General features: G+C 40.0%; 1 protein-coding gene across 5 annotated transcripts in view; it reads right to left on the reverse strand.

Annotated features, from left to right (window-relative positions):
* CCDC85A (coiled-coil domain containing 85A) overlaps positions 1-19,201 on the reverse strand; it is a 167,512-nt gene extending 148,311 nt beyond the window's left edge. For all 5 annotated transcript variants that reach the window (XM_050952155.1, XM_050952154.1, XM_050952153.1 and 2 more), the window contains exons 1-2: positions 18,903-19,201; positions 12,736-13,660 (exon numbers count right to left, since the gene is read on the reverse strand). In XM_050952155.1, the coding sequence (XP_050808112.1) occupies positions 12,736-13,660; positions 18,903-19,121 (1,144 nt within the window). In that variant the 5' untranslated portion in view covers positions 19,122-19,201. The remainder of the gene's footprint in view (positions 1-12,735; positions 13,661-18,902) is intronic.
* Positions 19,202-19,516: the final 315 nt, after the last annotated feature.

Raw genomic sequence — 19,516 nt, forward strand, 5'->3', positions numbered from 1 at the left:
TGCATGAAGAAATTCCTTTCCTCCCCTCCCGCTCCCCCTCTCCCCTCCAAAAAATGGACTATAGAACTGCTGGCCACCACTAGAGGCCACTGAATCCAGCAGAGCTCAGCTCACAAATAGAAGGGAGGGGGAGGGGGAAGGGAGCTGGAGGGTTCCGGGCAGCTGCAGTACTAAACACGACCTGAAGGAAGGAGATGGCATGGAGGAAACTCCGTACAAGACCAGGACCCAGCATCAGGCAGTTTCCACCTCTGGGCTCTGGGGGTCAGGGGTACGGGTGTCTGGGCTGGGAGGCACCTCATGACTGGGTTCTGCGGGAGAGGGGGCAGAGAAACAGGAACTGGGTTGTCGTATGGGGTTTCCTTAACTATTCCTGGGGGATTTTTTTTGTGTGTCTGTATTGTTACAGACACACTTGTTGATTGGTATTTTGACATAAATTATTAAAATAACTGAAGCTGGCATGATTATATAGTGTTATTTTGACAAATAAAATTTGCAGAATTTTAAAATATCGTGCACAAAATTTTTAATTTTTGGTGCAGAATTTTTAATTTTTTGGTGAACTCCCCCAGAAGTATCTATAAGTAACCAAATCATCACTGCTGGATAACTTACAAATGCTTTTACCTTTGTAATAGAGGGCTCTAGCATCAGTGATCTAGTGGCCACAGCCGGAAAACCAATGTGTAGACAAATCACAAACATGCACGTAGGTATGGTAAAAGAAAGAGCAGTTTTTCAAAAACTGTAACCTAAAAACACAGGAATTGCCATTGTGGATCCATCTAGTCCTATTGTCTGTCTCAAACAGTGACCAAAACCAGCTATGTTAAAGGAAGATGCAAGATACCCTGCAGTAGGTAGTCATGGAATAACAGGCTCACCGTGAAGTTTCCTCCAAACCTCCATTAGCAGAGGTTGGCTTATGCCGTCTAGCAGGAGGGTTTGGTTTCTTCCAAAACTCTTAAAGTTTTTGTTTGTTTGTTTTCATCTCCACTATTATAGCTCTGTACGTTATCAAAATCCCAAGAAACAGTAAATCCTCTTTTTAATCATACTAAGCTCTTAGTCTTAATGGTATCTTGCGGCAGTGAATTGTGCTAACTGGGGTTTAAGAGAACAAGGAGTCTCATCCTATCAAAAATATTTTCCCAAAATGCCGTTGTACAGCATTTTACCCTTTTTCCATTTGAGACTCCAAACTCCAGAGCACCTTCAGAAGACAAAAATATGGAAGGTTAGAAAATATACCTTCTGACAGTCTTAAAATACAAGATTGAAAGGTTGCACACAGACTGGCATTTTGAAGGTGTACTATTCTCTGGAAAAAGCAGCAGCGTTCAGAAATTGAGCAACTTGAGTTCCAAGCTGATTCTCTTCATGGGGACTACACTGTAACTATTCAAGTAGCACCACCTGGACAATGTTTATTTCAAGACCACTAATTGAACATAATGCTGAATGCTCTCTTGGTAGGGAAAAAAATCTTTGTATGTGACATAAAAGAACTAAATTCAGCCTAGCAGTTCTCGGGCTCAGTAATTAAGGCAATGCTTGCTAGCTCTAAAACCAATAAACAAAATCACTCTAGCAATAAAAACTAGGCATGCACAGTTTTATTACACCTCACTAAACAGATATATTCTTGGAATCCCTAAATACCATATAACACCAGAAAGCACCTGTACAGCATGATTTCTACATTTGAATAGTAAACGTAGGCTGCTGGTATTTTCATTTTCACTTCACCTGACCACTCGGGCTCCTCATTACTCATTGTTAACCCACTCTACTCTAGATCCTATTACAACTGGCAGCCATTCTTTTAAGGCTTTACTATTTCAAAAGGGCAGTAAGAAATATTCTGTTAGCATACACAGAAGGAAAGAAAAGAGGCTTTTTCATTAATGTGCATTATAAATCTGAAGAGAGTGAAGAGGTTAAGCAAGCACCACTTATGAAGAATTATGATAATATTGTTGATCTGCATTAAAACAGCCAGACCTCAGATAGTCTGACAATTTAATCACCAAAATATATCTAAAAAGCATGTTTTACATTGCAACAATATTGCAGTACAGAAACCCAGTTTCAAGTGATGCATAAGACCCAATTCTCAAATCAACAGGAGCTTCCTTTGAGTAAAGAACTGAGTTAAGAGTTCAAGAGCTGCGGCAGACCTTCCCTCCCAGCCCCAAAATATTAGTGCATACTTCAGGTAGACAAACATTCTGAGATCCTCCAATTCTGAGATCCTCCTGATGGTTCCCACTGAAATCAATGAGCCTTTCCATAGATCCTTTCAATGGGTGCTGAAACAACCTCCTAGTCACTAATCTAAAATCAAAATATAACATAAAAATCAATTAAGAAACTATAGCTCAAATGCATCCCAAGTGTCATCCCAGTAAAGTCTGTGGATTTGAATGAGAATTGGATTGCCTAAGAGTAAAGGTGCTACTAAACATGGCACAGTGATTTAATATGCTAGCTCTTCACCTCTGGAAGTCTGTCTTCAAACCTCATTTAAGTTCTAATATATACTTGAAACGAGTTGGGTAGTCACACACCTCAAATGACCCAGACAATCTGGCACAGCTGTTAGATTCTGTTCTGCAAAAGTCAAACACTGGGAACATCAGGACACTTGCTGGTCTGGAATTGATAGGACTGCGCAGATGCCTCTGTATAATTGCAACATGCCTAGCTTTAGCCATACACACCTGGGGAAAGTGACAATGACTCAGAGGGTCTATCAGTCATGAAAGTTAATTCAAATAAAGCATACTTTTAAAAGTGACAGATAACTCGCCTGAAGTACAGTTATCTCCTATTTCCTTGATGTGATTCCCACTCATTCTAACAATCAGTGATACCACTTTGGTGCCACTGGGCCTTTACAGCAGCCGCTGGACACAGTAATAGTTCATAGTGAGGAACAAAACACATGCAAAGCAGAGACCAGAGTGGCAGTATTGCTACAGGACAGGACTACTGCTGAAGTAGCCCATCAAGAAAAAGCAGATAGCAAAATATTTTTTAACTCTTATTTGGCACAGCAACAGGTGAGAAGGAATGAGGAAGGAGGTCCTGACAGAGACACACAGGAAAGCAGAAAAGGATAGGAGAGAAGCAGAAGATAAAGAAGAGGAAGAGTGGAGGAAAAACATATGTATAAGATTAAAGGGGTTTCAAATACTAATGTCCTCAGGACCTAGGAATTCTCATGAACTCCTTTGGCGTTAGCAGATGTTACTGGCCTTTTATTCATGAGATATACTAGGTTTACCATTTGCTAAGCTCCATTCTCCAGATACACAAGCACCTGTTTTCTTAGTTCCCCTACTGCTAACCTTTCCTGTTGAACTGGTGGAGCCCTTAGACTGTTTGTAAATATTGCTTAGGTGGCATTTTCCCATCACATACAGGGTTAGGGTGACCATACAGCAAGTATAAAAAATCAGGACGGGGGCGGGGGGTAATAGGTGCCTATGTACGAAAAAGCCCCCAAAATCAGGACTGTCCCTATAAAATCGGGACAGCTGGTCATCCTATACAGGGTTGACCGTGGATCTCCTGAAGGATGCAGTATGTATGGGACCAAACAGGGCTTAGATAGTAAGATTTCTAGGATATAGGATTTGTCACACCAGCCAGACAACCGGGCTAACAAGTACTGGTCTCATGTCTGTGTTTTCAGAGAAATTTCAACAAATCCATCTGACACCTGGATGCCAAACCAACTCCCAAGAATTTCCATTAAGTTCAATGGGAGTGGATCAGCCCCCCGGCCAACTGTACAATGCTGTACACGGAGGAAGAGCAGATTTCTTTCCTGATGCCTGAGACAATCAGCATCATGATGCACTGAATCACAAAGTGAAACTACCCCTATTTTAACATGCATAACAACACGTATAATGGCTGGTCACTCGCCCCTTTTTAAATGCAGCTAAGGTATTACATTCTGTAAACTCCTGTGGTGAGGTTGATTACACGCTGCATGAAGTAGCATTTGCTTTAATGGAAGGTTCATTTTATGTGGTTTATGCTCTCCTGCCTGCCATTCACTTCACTGAGTGACCTGGTGTCTCACAGTGTGGGGCAGTTCACAACAGGAGGAGTGTTCGTTTTCACTCTGGGGAAGGGTTACAAAGACATAAAGGGCAGTTAAAGCTCTACCACCAATTAGAAGTCCATGAAGATTGGACACCTAACTCCAATTTGTGCCTTTTGAAAATCTTTTCCTATACTCTTTGTAATTTTATTTACCTCAATACTAGTAAGTCCCCTCAACTCTTTTCCTTTCAAAGCCAATTAATCCTAGCTTTTTGCAGTCTCTCCTCCTATGTAAGTTCTGCTTCCACTCCTCTCCCCCACCATCTTTGTTGTCCTGCCCTGAAGCTTCTCATCTTTCCTGTACCCTCCTCGAGGTATGGGAACCAAAATTAAGCACAATATTCCATGCAAGAACATGTCATTGCTTCATATCCATTTATTTATATTACGTATTTTACAATATTTCTTCTTTATTAATGCACCCAAGCACACTAGTCACTTTTTAAATATATAGGGAAGAGACAGAAAGACAGAAGCAGAGAGAGAAGGGTGTATAACATTAATAAACGTTAATATAAATCTCAAGATTAAATTTTTACATGATCTTAAAAGTTATGGTTAAGACATACTGTAACACTGCAGAGCCCACTGTTCTCTTATTCCCAAACCTGATCAGACAGGAATCATTACAGCACTTACAGAACAATTCCCTAGATCTGATGCTCAAATTAAAAGAGTTACTGTTTATTTAAACCACAGAAAACCTGAATTGGTGCAATTTCTGCCACCAGTCATGAGCACAACTACCATACATATGAAATGGAGATGCAAAAACTGATGGCAAACAGGCTTGATGTAGGTCAATCCAGACTGCGCTGGCCCTGTGTGGGTGCGCAAAGTGCTCAGAGACAGGTGTAATAAGCTTTCTTCCACCCTTTATGTCCCACAGGAACCAGCCAAAATCCAATCCCTTACATTCCCTGAACACAAGGACGGTGTAATGCTGCCACTGCTCTACTCCTGAAGGGAACAAGAAGCGCAAGGGAGAGGTCTGGGCCCTCTTCCATACTAGCCTAACAAATAAGGCCACTGTGTGCATGGAGAAAGTGTATTGCACCCATTCAGACGTGGGCTATTCCAAAGGCCCAACACAAGAATTATTGCGGGTTGAGCCAAAATACCATGGCCACATCTCCTTAGAACAGCATTCTGTAGGCCTAACTCTGCCTTCACTGAAGTCAGTGATAAAACTGACATTGATTTCAACGGGGGCAGAGTTAGGCCACCAATGAGTGCTTATGAAAATCTCACCAAATTTTTTCTTTGCGTGACTATCCAACTTAAACAGTAAACTTTGGAATTTGGCCAATGTTGGCTTAAAATGGGTATTTCTCATTAGCTTACAGTAAAGCCTGTCTTAAAAGTTCACACACTTTATTTTGTACCTCTTGCATAGTGCTGAATTTTTAGCTGAACCCATTCAGAAAAGGGTACTAGCATTTCAGAAATACAGCCTGGACATAGCACATTCATGCAATGTGCATGTTTCACTGTTGTCTGGTCTTACCTATATTGGTGTAAGGATGGAGGGCTGATAAATGCAATCATCGGTAACAATTCCCACTTCTGTGTGCATTGTTGTATCAGCTGTTGTATGATTCCCAGTTCAATCTTTAAACTTTTCGTAAACAGAGTGGTGATGTGCCAGTACATACAGACAACTGTTTAAACAAGATTAGGCAGCTTTATAAACCAACATTAGTGCTCTTATTAAGATATGGAGTCATTTTTGGAAAGATGATTCACCAGATACTAGAACATTTAAAGCATCAATAAAATATTTCCAGTGTGGTTAACAATATGTAAGGTAGTACTTACAATTCTCCCCAAAGTGTTCACACACAAATTCTCCAGCAACATGAAGCTAACCAAAAGCCATAATCTTCATATTACAAACTGCACCTCCAGCATTAACCACAATAGCCCACAAAAATTTTTTGTTGTTATAGCAAATTCAACATATTCCAGTCATGTAGATACCCATATATAGGAGTCCGGTGGAAAGACTTCCACTGACATCAGTGGGCTTTGGGCAGTATGTCTCAAACCTGTATCACTTCAGTGAGCACATTTCCACTGCAATCAATAGGAGATCAAATACTCACAGAATATCAGGGTTGGAAGAGACTTTGCCACCCTCCTAGTGAAAAAGTTTTTCCTAATATCGAACTGAAATCTTCCCCACTGCAACTTGAGACCATTACTCCCTGTTCTGTCATCTGATACCATTGAGAACAGTCTGAATCCATCCTCTTTGGAACCCTCTTTCAGGTAGTTGAAAGCAGCTATCAAATCCCCCCTCATTCTTCTCTACTGTAGACTAAATAATCCCAGTTCCCTCAGCCTCTCCTCATAAATCATGTGCTCCAGCCCCCTAATCATTTTTGTTGCCCTCCGCTGGACTCTTTCCAATTTTTCCACATCCTTCTTGTAATGTGAGGCCCAAAACTGGACACAGTACTCCAGATGAGGCGTCACCAATGCCGAATAGAGGGGAACGATCACGTCCCTCAATCTGCTGGCAATGCTCCTACCTATACAGCCCAAACTGCCGTTAGTCTTCTTGGCAACAAGGGCACACTGTTGATTCATATCCAGCTTCTCGTCCACTCTAACCTCTAGGTCCTTTTCTGCAAAACTGCTTCCTAGCCACTCAGTTCCTAGTCCGTAGCAGTACATGGGATTCGTCCGTCCTAAGTGCAGGACTCTGCACTTCTCCTTGTTGAACCTCATCAGATTTCTTTTGGCCCAATCCTCTAATTTGTCTAGGTCCCTCTGTAACCTATCCCTACCCTCCAGTGTATCTACCACTCCTCCCAGTTTTGTGTCATCTGCAGACTTGCTGAGGATACAATCCACGCCATCCTCCAGATCATTAATGAAGATATCGAACAAAACCGGCCCCAGGACCGACCCTTGGGGCACTCCCTTGATACCGGCTGCCAACTAGACATGGAGCCATTGATCAATGCCCGTTGAGCCTGATGTTCTAGCCAGCTTTCTATCCACCTTACAGTCAATTCATCCAGCCCATACTTCTTTAACTTGCCGGCAAGAATACTGTGGGAGACTGTATCAAAAACTTTGCTAAAAACAAGGAATAACACGTCCACTGCTTTCTCTTCATTCACAGAGCCAGTTATCTCATCATACAAGTAGATCTACAAGTAGAAGTTCTGTCAAACTGGATTGATCCTGAAACTCTTATTCATGTGAACCATCAAAATAGTCCCATTGATGTCAACAAAACTATTCGCAAGAGTAAGAGTTACCCGCCTGAGTAAGTAGTGCTAGATTAGACCCTTACTGACAGGATTAAAGTGGTTTCCATTAAAAAGGCTACATTTACCAACAAGTTACCATACCATAGTATTTAAGACACCAAAATGATTACCTAGTCTGAGTATAGGAAAATAATTGTATCTTAAATAGCACTGAGTACTGACTCTGATAAAACTTCGACTTTTTAAAGGGGTTTACTTTACCTTAAATAAACCTGCAGAAGAACATATGCCATTGCTTTGTTCTTTGGCCATTGCATACTACCCAGCAGAAAACAAATAAATCAGTTGCAATATTGCCATTCAACCTTTTCTCCCAGAAGACACAGAGCAATTTCTTCTGTGCTCATTCACATACAAGCAGGATGTTCTGCTATGCACTGTCTTTCCTTAAAAAGCAACATATTTATAACAGTAATTGTTCATAATTTAAGATGTGTGTCCATTTAACCTACAAATATTTTTGCTTGAAATAAATACTGCTGCACTTGTTCTGTACATGAGTTCCCATACCTCCAGCAGTATGTACCAGTTAGTGCTAGTCAGCACTTTTACTTTGGCTCATTAATAACCTCAACAGGAAGCAAGAGGCAGCTCTAAAAGCCTTTGATATTTTCCTTTGACACAAAAATCAAAGTCCAGACTAAAACAGATTCAGAAAATGGGAGATTTACAATAAACCACTTAGAATAAAAAACTCAAACTACTAGCTCTCAAAGCATATTAATTTATATAGAGGGACATATACAATACCTATACTTATGTCAGAGTTAAAGATTGTCATGCCTTATTTCTAGATTCCATAAATGTTTATTGTAAAACTTATTTTACCATTGCTATTTTGTCCTATAATTTCTGCAGCCTTCTTATCCCTAAATAGTTCTGTGCTCATTAAGCAGAACACTTTAAGAGTAATCACTATAAAACATTATTAACTGTTACAACATATGTTGTATTCAGTTAATATCCTTAAGAAGAAGTACATATTTTCAGTTACAAACACTGGGCCGATTTCTACTCTCTGGCCCCAATTCAGCAGAGCATTTAAGCACACAAAACTTCTGAGCAGATGAGGGAACCCATTTCAGTGGAAAGTATAGAGCACTTTCCCATCTTCTAGCTTTTTTAAACTTTTACAATATTATCATTAGTATTTGAAAATTAATACATGAAAAACATATCAAAATGCAATCATACTTTTGGCATAAAGAGAGGGGAAACAGAAATTTAAACTTTAAGCTTAAAACTTAAACTTAAAATCTTTTACTTATCCAGTTGTGCCTACAAAACTGCTCTCAAGTTCAAGCAGCTCCCATTAACTTCAGTGTGAGCCCGAAGCATGCATCTGAGAAAACTAGGCCTTAAGTATTACAACACATAGTATTCCACACACTGTAGCATATTTACTTAATATCATACAATTCAGATACCCCTATAATAACCTACTAAAACAGCCTTAACTCCACAGTGTTTGTCAGTTTTAATCAAACTCTTAAGCTATTTTTATACCTTTTGTATTTATTATAACACATACAGTAGGGCAAAATTTTGCCATGGTAACTGTGCTACTAACTATACTGCTCTATCAGAAGTGATGCAAGTATTAATGACAGCAGAATTTTGGACAGCAAGAAACGTATCTATAGGAGCTTTCATTTTACTAGAAATATGTTCATTGTTTACAAAAGTGCTTTCCAAATACCAAGAGCAATTACTCTATTTCAAGTCTGCATAACACAATTTTTTCAAAACAATGTTCCTCAAAAAAAAAGGGAGCAGCTCTAATTCTAAGCATTTTCTATTTTTTCACAATTTATAAATTGGAAATGGATTTGTATCCACACAAAAACAACCAGTTAGTGTTCAGGCTGGTAACTGTCATATAAGAGTGACATAACCATAATCTGCGATGTTGCTTCAGGCCCATGTTATTTGAAACTGCCAAATTAGAAATCTCAGACAAAATTTGTAGTATAAATGTGAAAGATTAACAACATCTGTAATAAGGAACAACAATGCAACTGTAATAAGGAACAAACATTTGTGTGTATGTTAGGATTTTTCTCTCTTGTGTTTTTACAGAAATAATGATGTTCATGTCCCCACTGCAGAAAAATTCCACAAAATATTAATGCACTATCTCATTAGAGTAATACACATACCAAATTTTACTCTTTCTCTCTCTCACACACACACAATTTCTAGCCCTACATAGGGCTCAATCTTGCAAAGCACTAACTAACATCACCTCCCGCTGAAGTCACAGGATGGTTTGGCATCAGGCAGAATTACAGCCCAATCCAAAGTCTAAGGCAGTCAATGGGTATCTTTCCATTGATTTCAAAGGAGTTTGGATCAGGCCTCTGATGAATAAGGTAATATTCTGGTTACATATTTAACACATAGTTTACATCGAAACAATTTTAAACCTTTCTATTCATCATATGCTAACATGAACATTTCATTCCTGTTGGTTAAACAAATGATAGTCACAAATAATATCGCAATGAGATTGCCAGTACCTCACAAAATGAACACTATACATTGATATTTGATCAAACACATGCTGTCTTGTACTAATTGAATATATACTGTGATGGAAATTTATATAGATTTTTATCTAACCCACACAGGATCCCAAATACGCATAACAATTTTGATGATTTTTTTTTAAATGCAACGGTTATTGCATTATTTTTATTCTATTCCACTATGTTTTGGGCCAAGTTTTCACAAGGGCCCTCTACATTCATGCTTGTAAATTGCATCATCTTTGCCCATGTGAAACCTGAGTTTGCACTCAAATTCTGGGTAATCTAATTCACAATTCTCTAATCTGCACTCAAATGTGCAGGCTTTTTGCACATGTACCAGTATGCATAGAATTGTGCAAAAACAGATTTACAGGCCACTTATGAAAATGTAGTTCTTTATTACCAATGTCTATCTTGCAATTTTTTTAGAGTAATTGACAAAACAGTTACAGTATAGTTCGGAAGCAGAAAAGTTACCTAAATTTTAACTTAGAGGGTTTAATCCTGCACTACTGAAGTCATTAGGAACTTTGCCACTGATTTCAATGGCCCCAAGGTCAGATTCTAACTTCAGATGTGAACCTCACAATTACCTTACTTCACTCACGGTTAAGTCATATTATACAAAAAAACAAAGGAAAAGTACAGTGAAGGCCCTTGAGCACCCAAAGGCCTCCACTAACATGATTAGATAATGGGCAGGATTGAAGGAGCATTTTGAGTGCACGTAAAGTCTGATCCAGCTCAATAGTTAACAGAGAGACTCCCAAATTACTGGCTCCTCCCTTCAGCTCATTATGACTTCAGTCCAAATTGTGGAAAGCTGCAATACTTTACTCAAGAGATGCCAATCAGTTCAGGTTTAAACCTGCAACTTCTCTAATTTCATTGGAAATAACATGGCCAAATTTTCAAGGGATCTCATTACACCTCTACCTCGCTATAATGATGTCCTCAGGAGCCAAAAAATCTTACCACGTTATAGGGGAAACCACATTATACTGAATTTGCTTTGATCCACCAGAGTGCGCAGCCCTGCCCCCCCAGAGCACTGCTTTACCACTTTATATCTAAATTTGTGTTATATTGGGTCGCATTATATCGAGGTAGAGGTATTATATCGAGGTATTTGTATGTAGAATATTAGTCAGCATGCCCATTTGCACACACAAAACTTGCATCTATATCTGCAAGCATGCAAATATATTTTTGGGTGTGCTAAGAGATGATTTAAGATATCAAAGTGGATAGATTCATGAATAATGTGATTGCAAATAAGGAGGCCCTTTGAAAATGAATCACTACATTAAAATATTAGGAGGTTCAATGTTTTTCATTCATTTTAAATGAAATAAACTGAACGAAAAAAGAAATATACTTTAATAAAGCATAAGAAGTTTTTTAAATGTCTATATCTTTAAATCTACATTCTCATTTTTCAAATATTCACTTTAATTAATTGTTTTAAAAATTAATTAGAAATCTCCATATTTTAACCATCCCTCAGGGTTTGGTGGTGTTGTGAATCCACACTTCACTAGGAATAAGCCAGTCCACAGGCCTGAGGAGTAGGTCATCTCATAAACGAAACCCTCTTGTAAGTCATGCATTATTTATAGATGGATTGACTTGAGGGAGCAATGTCACAAGCTGATGAGGATTGCAACCTAGGCATGTAATTCATTATGGCCTTGATCCTAAAAGCAGATCCACACAGGAAGACCTTTATGCCATTGCAGAGTTCCATTTTAGTCTGGCCTTTCAGAGCTGGGACCTATAAACCCTCTCCTCAGCCTCTTACTCAGGCAAAATTTCCATTGTCGGCAGAGTTGTAGGATGTCCTACTCCAAATCAGAGTAAGAAGAGGTGAGGAATGGGTTTTATAACTGCATAACTAAGACTCAGGCCCTCCCTTATGGAAATACCATATAGAATGTAAAAGGAATTAAATCAAGCAAATTCTATGGAAAATACTGGAAAGATCTATAGAATTTATAGGTAGGTTTTTCATCCATTCTATAAATATTCTACAACAGAGGTAGACTATTGTATTGAGTTCTATAGGCTGATTTTAAAAGGTATTGTAGTCTATTAATTTCTATAGGATGCTTCCATAATGTTTTTCTCCTGCCAAAATACCAAGGGCTCAATTCAGAAAGATACTTAAGCATGTGCTTCTGGAATTGGAACACTAAAGAGCAGAAAAAAAACACTTAAAATCCTCTCTAATTCCGTTTATTTTATTTTCAATTCATTAATAAATATATACCAACTATTGGGTTTGAGACACTGTAGGGGCCTGTGGAAAAGTAACAGACTTCAGGAAGCTATCTGATTCATCTCTTAACTAGAAGATGGGTAGCTCAGGAAACTGGCACTGAGATGGGGAAGCTTTCAGTTTTAAGTAGGTGGCTCACATCCAATCAGCATCAGACCTAACCAGAAGTTGTTATTATTTAATAGCTGACTTCAGTGTAATTCCACATAGGTATAAGGGTCTGTCTATATAACTATCATTGTAGGATCAGGGCCTAGAATTGTTAATCTGTCACAGACATGACATTTACACACTTAAGTGACATGGTTGCATTATCCCTTACGTATCTATTAAGTCTAACTGCCGATGGATGTCTGAATGGCTACATTATGCCTGCCTCACTTCATAATGAAATAATAATATCTAGTTCTTACTGGCTTTATCATTACTTGTAATTGTTCTTTTCAAAAGTGGCTGGTATAATTTTACATCGACTTTAGTAGTCTTTGTAAATGTGGTTTCAGTAAATATGTCGACTCACCATTCATTCCATTGTATACACTCCTGTGATGAGGTGACATATCATCTGCTACTTGTCTCCTCAGGGTACCTTCTCTGCTGCCTCCACTGAGATGTTTGAAATGCTCCGGACTCCCCACATAATGTTGTTTGAGATGCTCAGGGCTTGTCCCCCTCACTTTCTGGAGATGTTCTGTGCTTCCACTCAATGTGTGTTTCTGAAGATGCTCGGGGCTTCCACTGCTGTGCTTTTGATGCTCTGGGCTACTACTAGGCCTATGTTTTTGAAAATGTTCAGGGCTACTACTTAAAATGTGCTTTGGAAGAGTTTCTGGACTACTACTGGTGTGCTTTTGCTGTTCAGGACTACCTTTGCCAACGTTTTTATGATGTTCTGGACTTGGTCCTTTTAGATGCTTCTGGTGATCGGGACTTCCAGAACTCTTAGGTTTTTGGAGATGCTCTGGGCTAACACTCCTATGTTTTTGATGCTCAGGGCTTCCCTCGCCCCTACTTTTTTGGAGATGTTCAGGACTAGTATTTGGATGGTGTTTATGATGGTCTGGACTGTCCGTACTTCCAGTGCTAGAGGTGCTGCTCCCATCACCAACATCTCGTATGTAAGAACTTGTTGCATTTAGCTGGCAGAGGCTGATTTGGCTGTCAATGGAACTCCTGCTGCCTGCCCCACCACTTTTCTCTTCATCCAGCAAAACACACAGTTCTTTCAGTTCCATGTTTTCTTTAACCACTTCTTCTTGTCTCACTTCCAATTCTTTCAGTTTCTGTAAATATAAGGCAACCTCTTTGTGCATAACCCCAGCACTGTACCTGCCCAATCTCTGCCACTCTCGCGATACCTTCTTGCCTTTCTGCCTATCATCATCCAGAAAACAGCAAAGGTCTCTCAGTTCTTGGTTATCTTCTTGCAACTTCTGATTGATATCCTTTAAAAGAAAGAAAATAATTAGAGAGACATGTCTAAAAATTAACATTCATTCTAATGGTAACATTACATAAGCCAATTAGCAGAGCTGTTGTAATTGTAGACATGTCATCTAACTTCCCCATCCTGCTCCACTCAGCATACGTCAATCAATTTTGCACGTACGATTCTACTATGACTGCATAATGTTTCTGTAAAACAAAGACATTAGGCAGCACAAAACTAAACATCTCACTGAATAAATCTCAAAGGTTCAGAGGTTAATTTCAGATATGGTGTGAAAAGTTCAATTTTTTAACCAAAACTCATCCATAACCTTTTAATGTCAAACAACATAGAAAAAATATATTTATCACAACTTCTCTCAGAAGATTTCCTCTATCGTGAAATGTCCTCTTTTGTGTTATTGCTGAATAACAGGAAGTGTAGAGGCACTAATGATTATATATATGATTATACTTTGATTTTACTATATCTGTAATCTAATCTATATCTAGATAGATTGATAGATGATTGAAGGTTTATATATATATACTTTTCAGAGCGCAAAAGAATTGGGGGTTTCATTTGGTTTGATTCCAATTTTGGACAAAAGAATCTGGTCAAGTTTGATTTAGTCCAGACTGATTCAGCCATTCTGAAATGAAATCATTTCTTATTAATAACTCTTAACAGTCTCAGTTCAAAGAAGACTAAGAAGTACATACCCCGTACCCTTCTCTAACTACTGAACATTCATGCTCTAAAGTAAAAACATTCAAGAACATAAAAACATAAGAACAGCCATATTGCTATAGTAGGACATGATGCAAAATAAAACTTTTTTAGCATTCATTATGGTTGTTCTCAGTTTTAATAATCTGGCCTGTGATCATATTCATCATTTGCAACTCAGGGTATTTTTTTCCACCTTTTAATGCTTTTGTAACATTCTGTGTATTTGTGACACATATTCATTTTGTAAATGCTCACACTTTAAATACATTTCCTATACTTCCCTTTTCTTCTGTATTATTTGAAATACAAGATGAATTACACATATGATGTTTTAGCATTTTTGTTTCCTAGTAGCAAAGATGGATGTTTATTCAGCAATGTTTATACAGGCTTGGATTTTCAAAGGAACATGTAGAAGCTAGGTGCCCAAATTCCATTGAAATTCAGTGAAGAGTAGGCACCTAACTCCCTTAAATACCTTAGAAAATCACAACCATGTAGTCTTCTGAAACTAAGATCAAGCTTTTAAAGAGAGAATAAGGCTTCTGTAATGAATAACATCTACAATGAATACTTAAAACATTACAAAGCAGGCCTACAAATTATAAGAAGAAAATTCATTTTCAAGTCCCAGTTCAAAATATGAAGAAAAAAGGGGAAATAAAAGTATCACTTAGGAAGTTCAGAGTTAAGATAGTAACTTATAACTCATTCCCTATCACATTCCAATGTGGTTTCTTAATTAAACTTACCTAGTATATAAGGCCATACACTCTAGTCACACTCCTGCACCACCAAGGGAGCAAGCTGCAGAGAGAGTGACAGCCTAAACTCTGCACTTCCTTGCATTGCTATTGTAATTTAGAACCTTAGCTTTATTTTAACTAAGATAATTGTATCATCAGATGGGACCCCGGGACACCTCCTGAAGTGCAGACAGATGCCATTTATCGCCAAAGTGGAAACAGGTCTAGTCATGCTTTGCAAAACAGGGCATATGAGGAGAGAAATGAAGTCTTCTCTCTCTCACTGATTTTCTGTTTTATTCCACACCATTACATTGGTCTACAATTTTTGAGAAGTCGTCTGCTTCAAAGATAAAATGTGATATTTATTATGTATTTTGATGTGCTGAATTCAAATATGACAATTAAAACAACTGATTGGCTACTGTTTCTAAGATATTTAAGTTTTTACATTTTATGTCTATGTATATTATGTAGATAGTAGAGTTTTAATCATAAATTGTAAACCTAGGTCTTTTCATGTGTTTATGGTTGCTTTACATGATAATATTTCACCTGTCCTGTTTATGTAACACTTTAAAAATCAGCAAAAGGGTTATATAAATAAAATTTATTATGAAACAAAAGGCAAAAAACTATTATGTACATAGTTTAGTCCTATTCAGTGTCTACTCAGCGCTTCTTGGCTTGTCTCTTGTATTCATTAAATGGAGCATCTCTTGTCACTCTCCAGCAATAGTCTGCAAGCATTGATGGGCTCCATTTGCCCTGATAGCCTGCCAGGAGATTCCACTGTTGTAGTCTGGAGCCCAACAGCTCTGCCTTACTCTTGGGTAGTTGCAAATCCCTGACAAGGTCATTCAGTTCACCTTGTGTTATGAGGTGTGCTTCAGAGGAGGAGGATGGGAGAAAATGTGGGTCCTGTGACATTGATGGTTCAGGACCAGAAGTTTCATCCTATTCCTCATCTGACTCAAGTGAGAATGAATCTGGTGCATCAGGAACCGGCAGTCCTTCTCTGTGGGGTACTGGGCGTATAGCTGATGGAATGTTTGGATAATGCACAGTCCACTTTTTCTTCTTTGACACACTTTTCCCAACTGGAGGCACCATGCAGAAGTAACAATTGCTGGTATGATCTGTTGGCTCTCTCCAAATCATTGGCACTGCAAAAGGCATAGATTTCCTTTTCCTGTTCAACCACTGGAGAAGATTTGTTGCACAAGTGTTGCAGCATATGTGTGGGGCCCACCTCTTGTCCTGATCTCCAATTTTGCAGCCAAAATAAAGGAGAGAGGCTTTCTTAACTATAGTGGTTATACTGCATTTTTGTGATGCAAAAGTCACTTCACCACAAACATAGCAGAAGTTATCTGCACTGTTCACACAAGTATGAGGCATCTCTGCTCACTTTGGCTAAACAGAAATGTGTCCATTTGCAAAATCAAACACTGACAAACAAGAGAGCGCGACACTGTATGATTTCTAGAGCTGATATAGGGCAATTTGTTCAGCAGAGTGATGTAAGCTTCGTTATAATTGCATCATCCATGACTTCTAGCAATAACATGATGCAATTCATATCATGTATGATGCAATACCAGCTTCAGATTGCATCATTCATTGTTTTGCCTAAAAAGCAAGTACTGTCCAAACCCAGTCATAGATTTATTCATAGATCCGGTCAAAGATGTATTTTAGTCATTTCTAGTTTAAATTGAGATCCCTTCCCTTTATAACTCACTTATCCTCCGCCATTCCCAAGTCAAGGGTCGTATATACTACCCAATAGCATATCTTGAAAACTAGAGCCAATCAACAATTTTAAGCATCATTTTCGTTCTCAGTGACCCAGAATTAGTAAAGTTGGACTACATTTATTTCAGAAGCATTTTGGCTGTAGAGCAGTGTTATCAATCACCCATTTCTAGCATATTAGAAGAGATTTTTCTTAACCAAAGTACATAATATGGGCTAACATATGCATCTACGGTACTTTGTCAGAAAAGAACTTCCCCAGATAATATTTCATAAGTCCATACCTCTCCCTATGTGTCTCCTCTCATTACCCTCTCATAACTCCTCAGTTTCAACTCAATATATAAACTATATAAATCCCAACTGGAATAAATTTTTGTTCCATATAACAGCTTTGGCATGCTACATCATAGCTGTAGCTATGACACAGCCCCAGTTCTCAAAGGCAGGGTGAGTATCCATGAGTGATTGTGCCTCTCACCCAGAAAACATTAAAACAATTAGGAATAAATAACTGCAGGCCTGATCTGCCTCCCATTGAAGTCAATGGAAATATTCCATTTAGAATGGTTGGGTCAGGTCTTAAAACAGAAACAGCACATCAAAAAGTGGAAACTCTCTGAAAATATGCCCAACTCATAGATTTTGTTAAAACATCTTGCTCGAGAAGAGCTTCAACTGCAATTGGCTTTTAAAAGAAATTAAAGCAGGGAATCAGAAAAATATAAGTATTTAATCAGAGGACATGCTCTCACTAAAGAAATCAAAGTATGGTATGGATGAACCCAAAATCAAAGAGGTTTCCAACAATCTGTCCCAGGAGTGGAAAGCATAATTACTATGTGCTGCACACTGAAAATGATCAAGGCTTCCCAGAAGCCCGGTGAGAAGCTTTATTGATAAAGTAAGAAACAATCTTAAGATAGCAACAGTTAACATGACAGTCAGACAATCTTAAAAACAACAATCTTTGAATCTATCCAGCATTGTATATTTTATCCTTTCACGTGCACTTGAAATGAGAACATTTAAACCTACTGAAATCTATACGTTTTGAGGGCAAGAATTCAAAGAATCAAAGATACCCATCCCTACAAAAAAGTTTTTGATGTACATTGCTCCATATACTTGTTCTAGACCCTGGACACAGTTTGCCACTTGTTTCCTGCATACTCTAGGGAGGAGATAAAAGTAGAGTGATTTTTTTAAAGAAGCTACTCCTATTCATTGTGGGATGAATCCAGTCATCCTTATTGAGGTTCTACTCTGTCCTCACTAAGGGTACGTCTTCACTACCCGCCGTATCAGCGGGTAGCAATCGATTGCTCGGGGATCGATATATCGCATCTCATCTAGACGCGATATATCGATCCCCAAACGCGCTTATATTGATTCTGTAACTCCACCAACCCGAACGGAGTTGCAGAATCGACAGGAGGAGCCGCGGACATCGATCCCGTGCCGTGAGGACAGTGAGTAATTCGATCTTAGATACTTCGACTTCAGCTACGTTATTCACGTAGCTGAAGTTGCGTATCTAAGATCGATTTTCCCCCATAGTGTAGACCAGCCCTAAGACAAACTCCTATCAACCCTCCGTGAGAATTTACCTAAATAATGATTGAGTAAAAGTATTTGGGGAAGTAGGGGAATTGCCCCTGTATGATGCACATGCAGATAGGAAATCCCCCTTCTGTTTGAAAGGGCAGATCCCTGAACCCACGGAAGGCCCTCTGCAAGTCCAGGGATGTGAGAGAGAAAGACAACTTCATCATCCCCCATCCCCCTAACCTCATGGGGAATCTGTGCTTCTCTTCTCCAAACCTTCCCGCAAAATACCACCAGGAGACTCTTGCCAAATTTTATTTGCTCCAAGCACAGAACAGCCCAACAGACCGCAGGGCAGCGGGCTCAGCCCCGCAGCCAAACCCCTCCAGCAGCGCCCCTGAAGCGGGCTCAGCGCAGGAGGAGCGCCCAGCCCAGTGCCAGGCGGCAGCGGCCCCCCCTACCCCCGCCCCTCACCTTGAGGCCGCGGATCTCGCCGAGGTGGAGCTGCAGGCGGCGGTTCACCTCCCGGATGAGGTTGCTGTGGTCCAGCATCGCGCTCATCTTCTCCGCCTCGGCCCTGCGCAGGCTGCGGATCAGCTCCTCCTTGCTCCACTTCAGCAGCTCCTCGTCGGACACCTTGGACAGGTCCTCGGCGGGGGCCGCCCCGCCGCTGTCCGCCGCCTTATTAGACATGGTGGCAGCCCAAGTCCAACCTCCTTTCCCGCGGCTGCGGCCGCCCTGGCAGCAGACGGGGGACCCCAAAGCCAGCCCGGGCTCAGCCCGCTCCCCAGCAAGCCACCCCCCGGCTCTGCTGCTGCTGCTTCAGAGAGTGGGAGGAGGGGCTCCTCAGCCCGGACAGCAGCGGCTCACAGGAGGGGGAGCCCCGAAACCCAGTCCAGGGGCTGCCCTCTCCCAGCAAGTTGGCCGCGATGTGCTGCTGCTGTGCTGATGCAAGGCGGGGATCTTCCGGACCCGGACCGCAGGTCCTGACAGAGCGGGGGAGGTAGGCTGAAGTCTGGGGGATCCAGCCTGGGGATCACACCCGCCTCCGCAAGTCCGCTGCAGCTGGCTCTGCTCCTCGCCGCTCC

The sequence above is a fragment of the Gopherus flavomarginatus genome, chromosome 4 (genome assembly GCF_025201925.1).
Source record: "Gopherus flavomarginatus isolate rGopFla2 chromosome 4, rGopFla2.mat.asm, whole genome shotgun sequence".
Classification (NCBI taxonomy): Eukaryota; Metazoa; Chordata; order Testudines; family Testudinidae; genus Gopherus; species Gopherus flavomarginatus.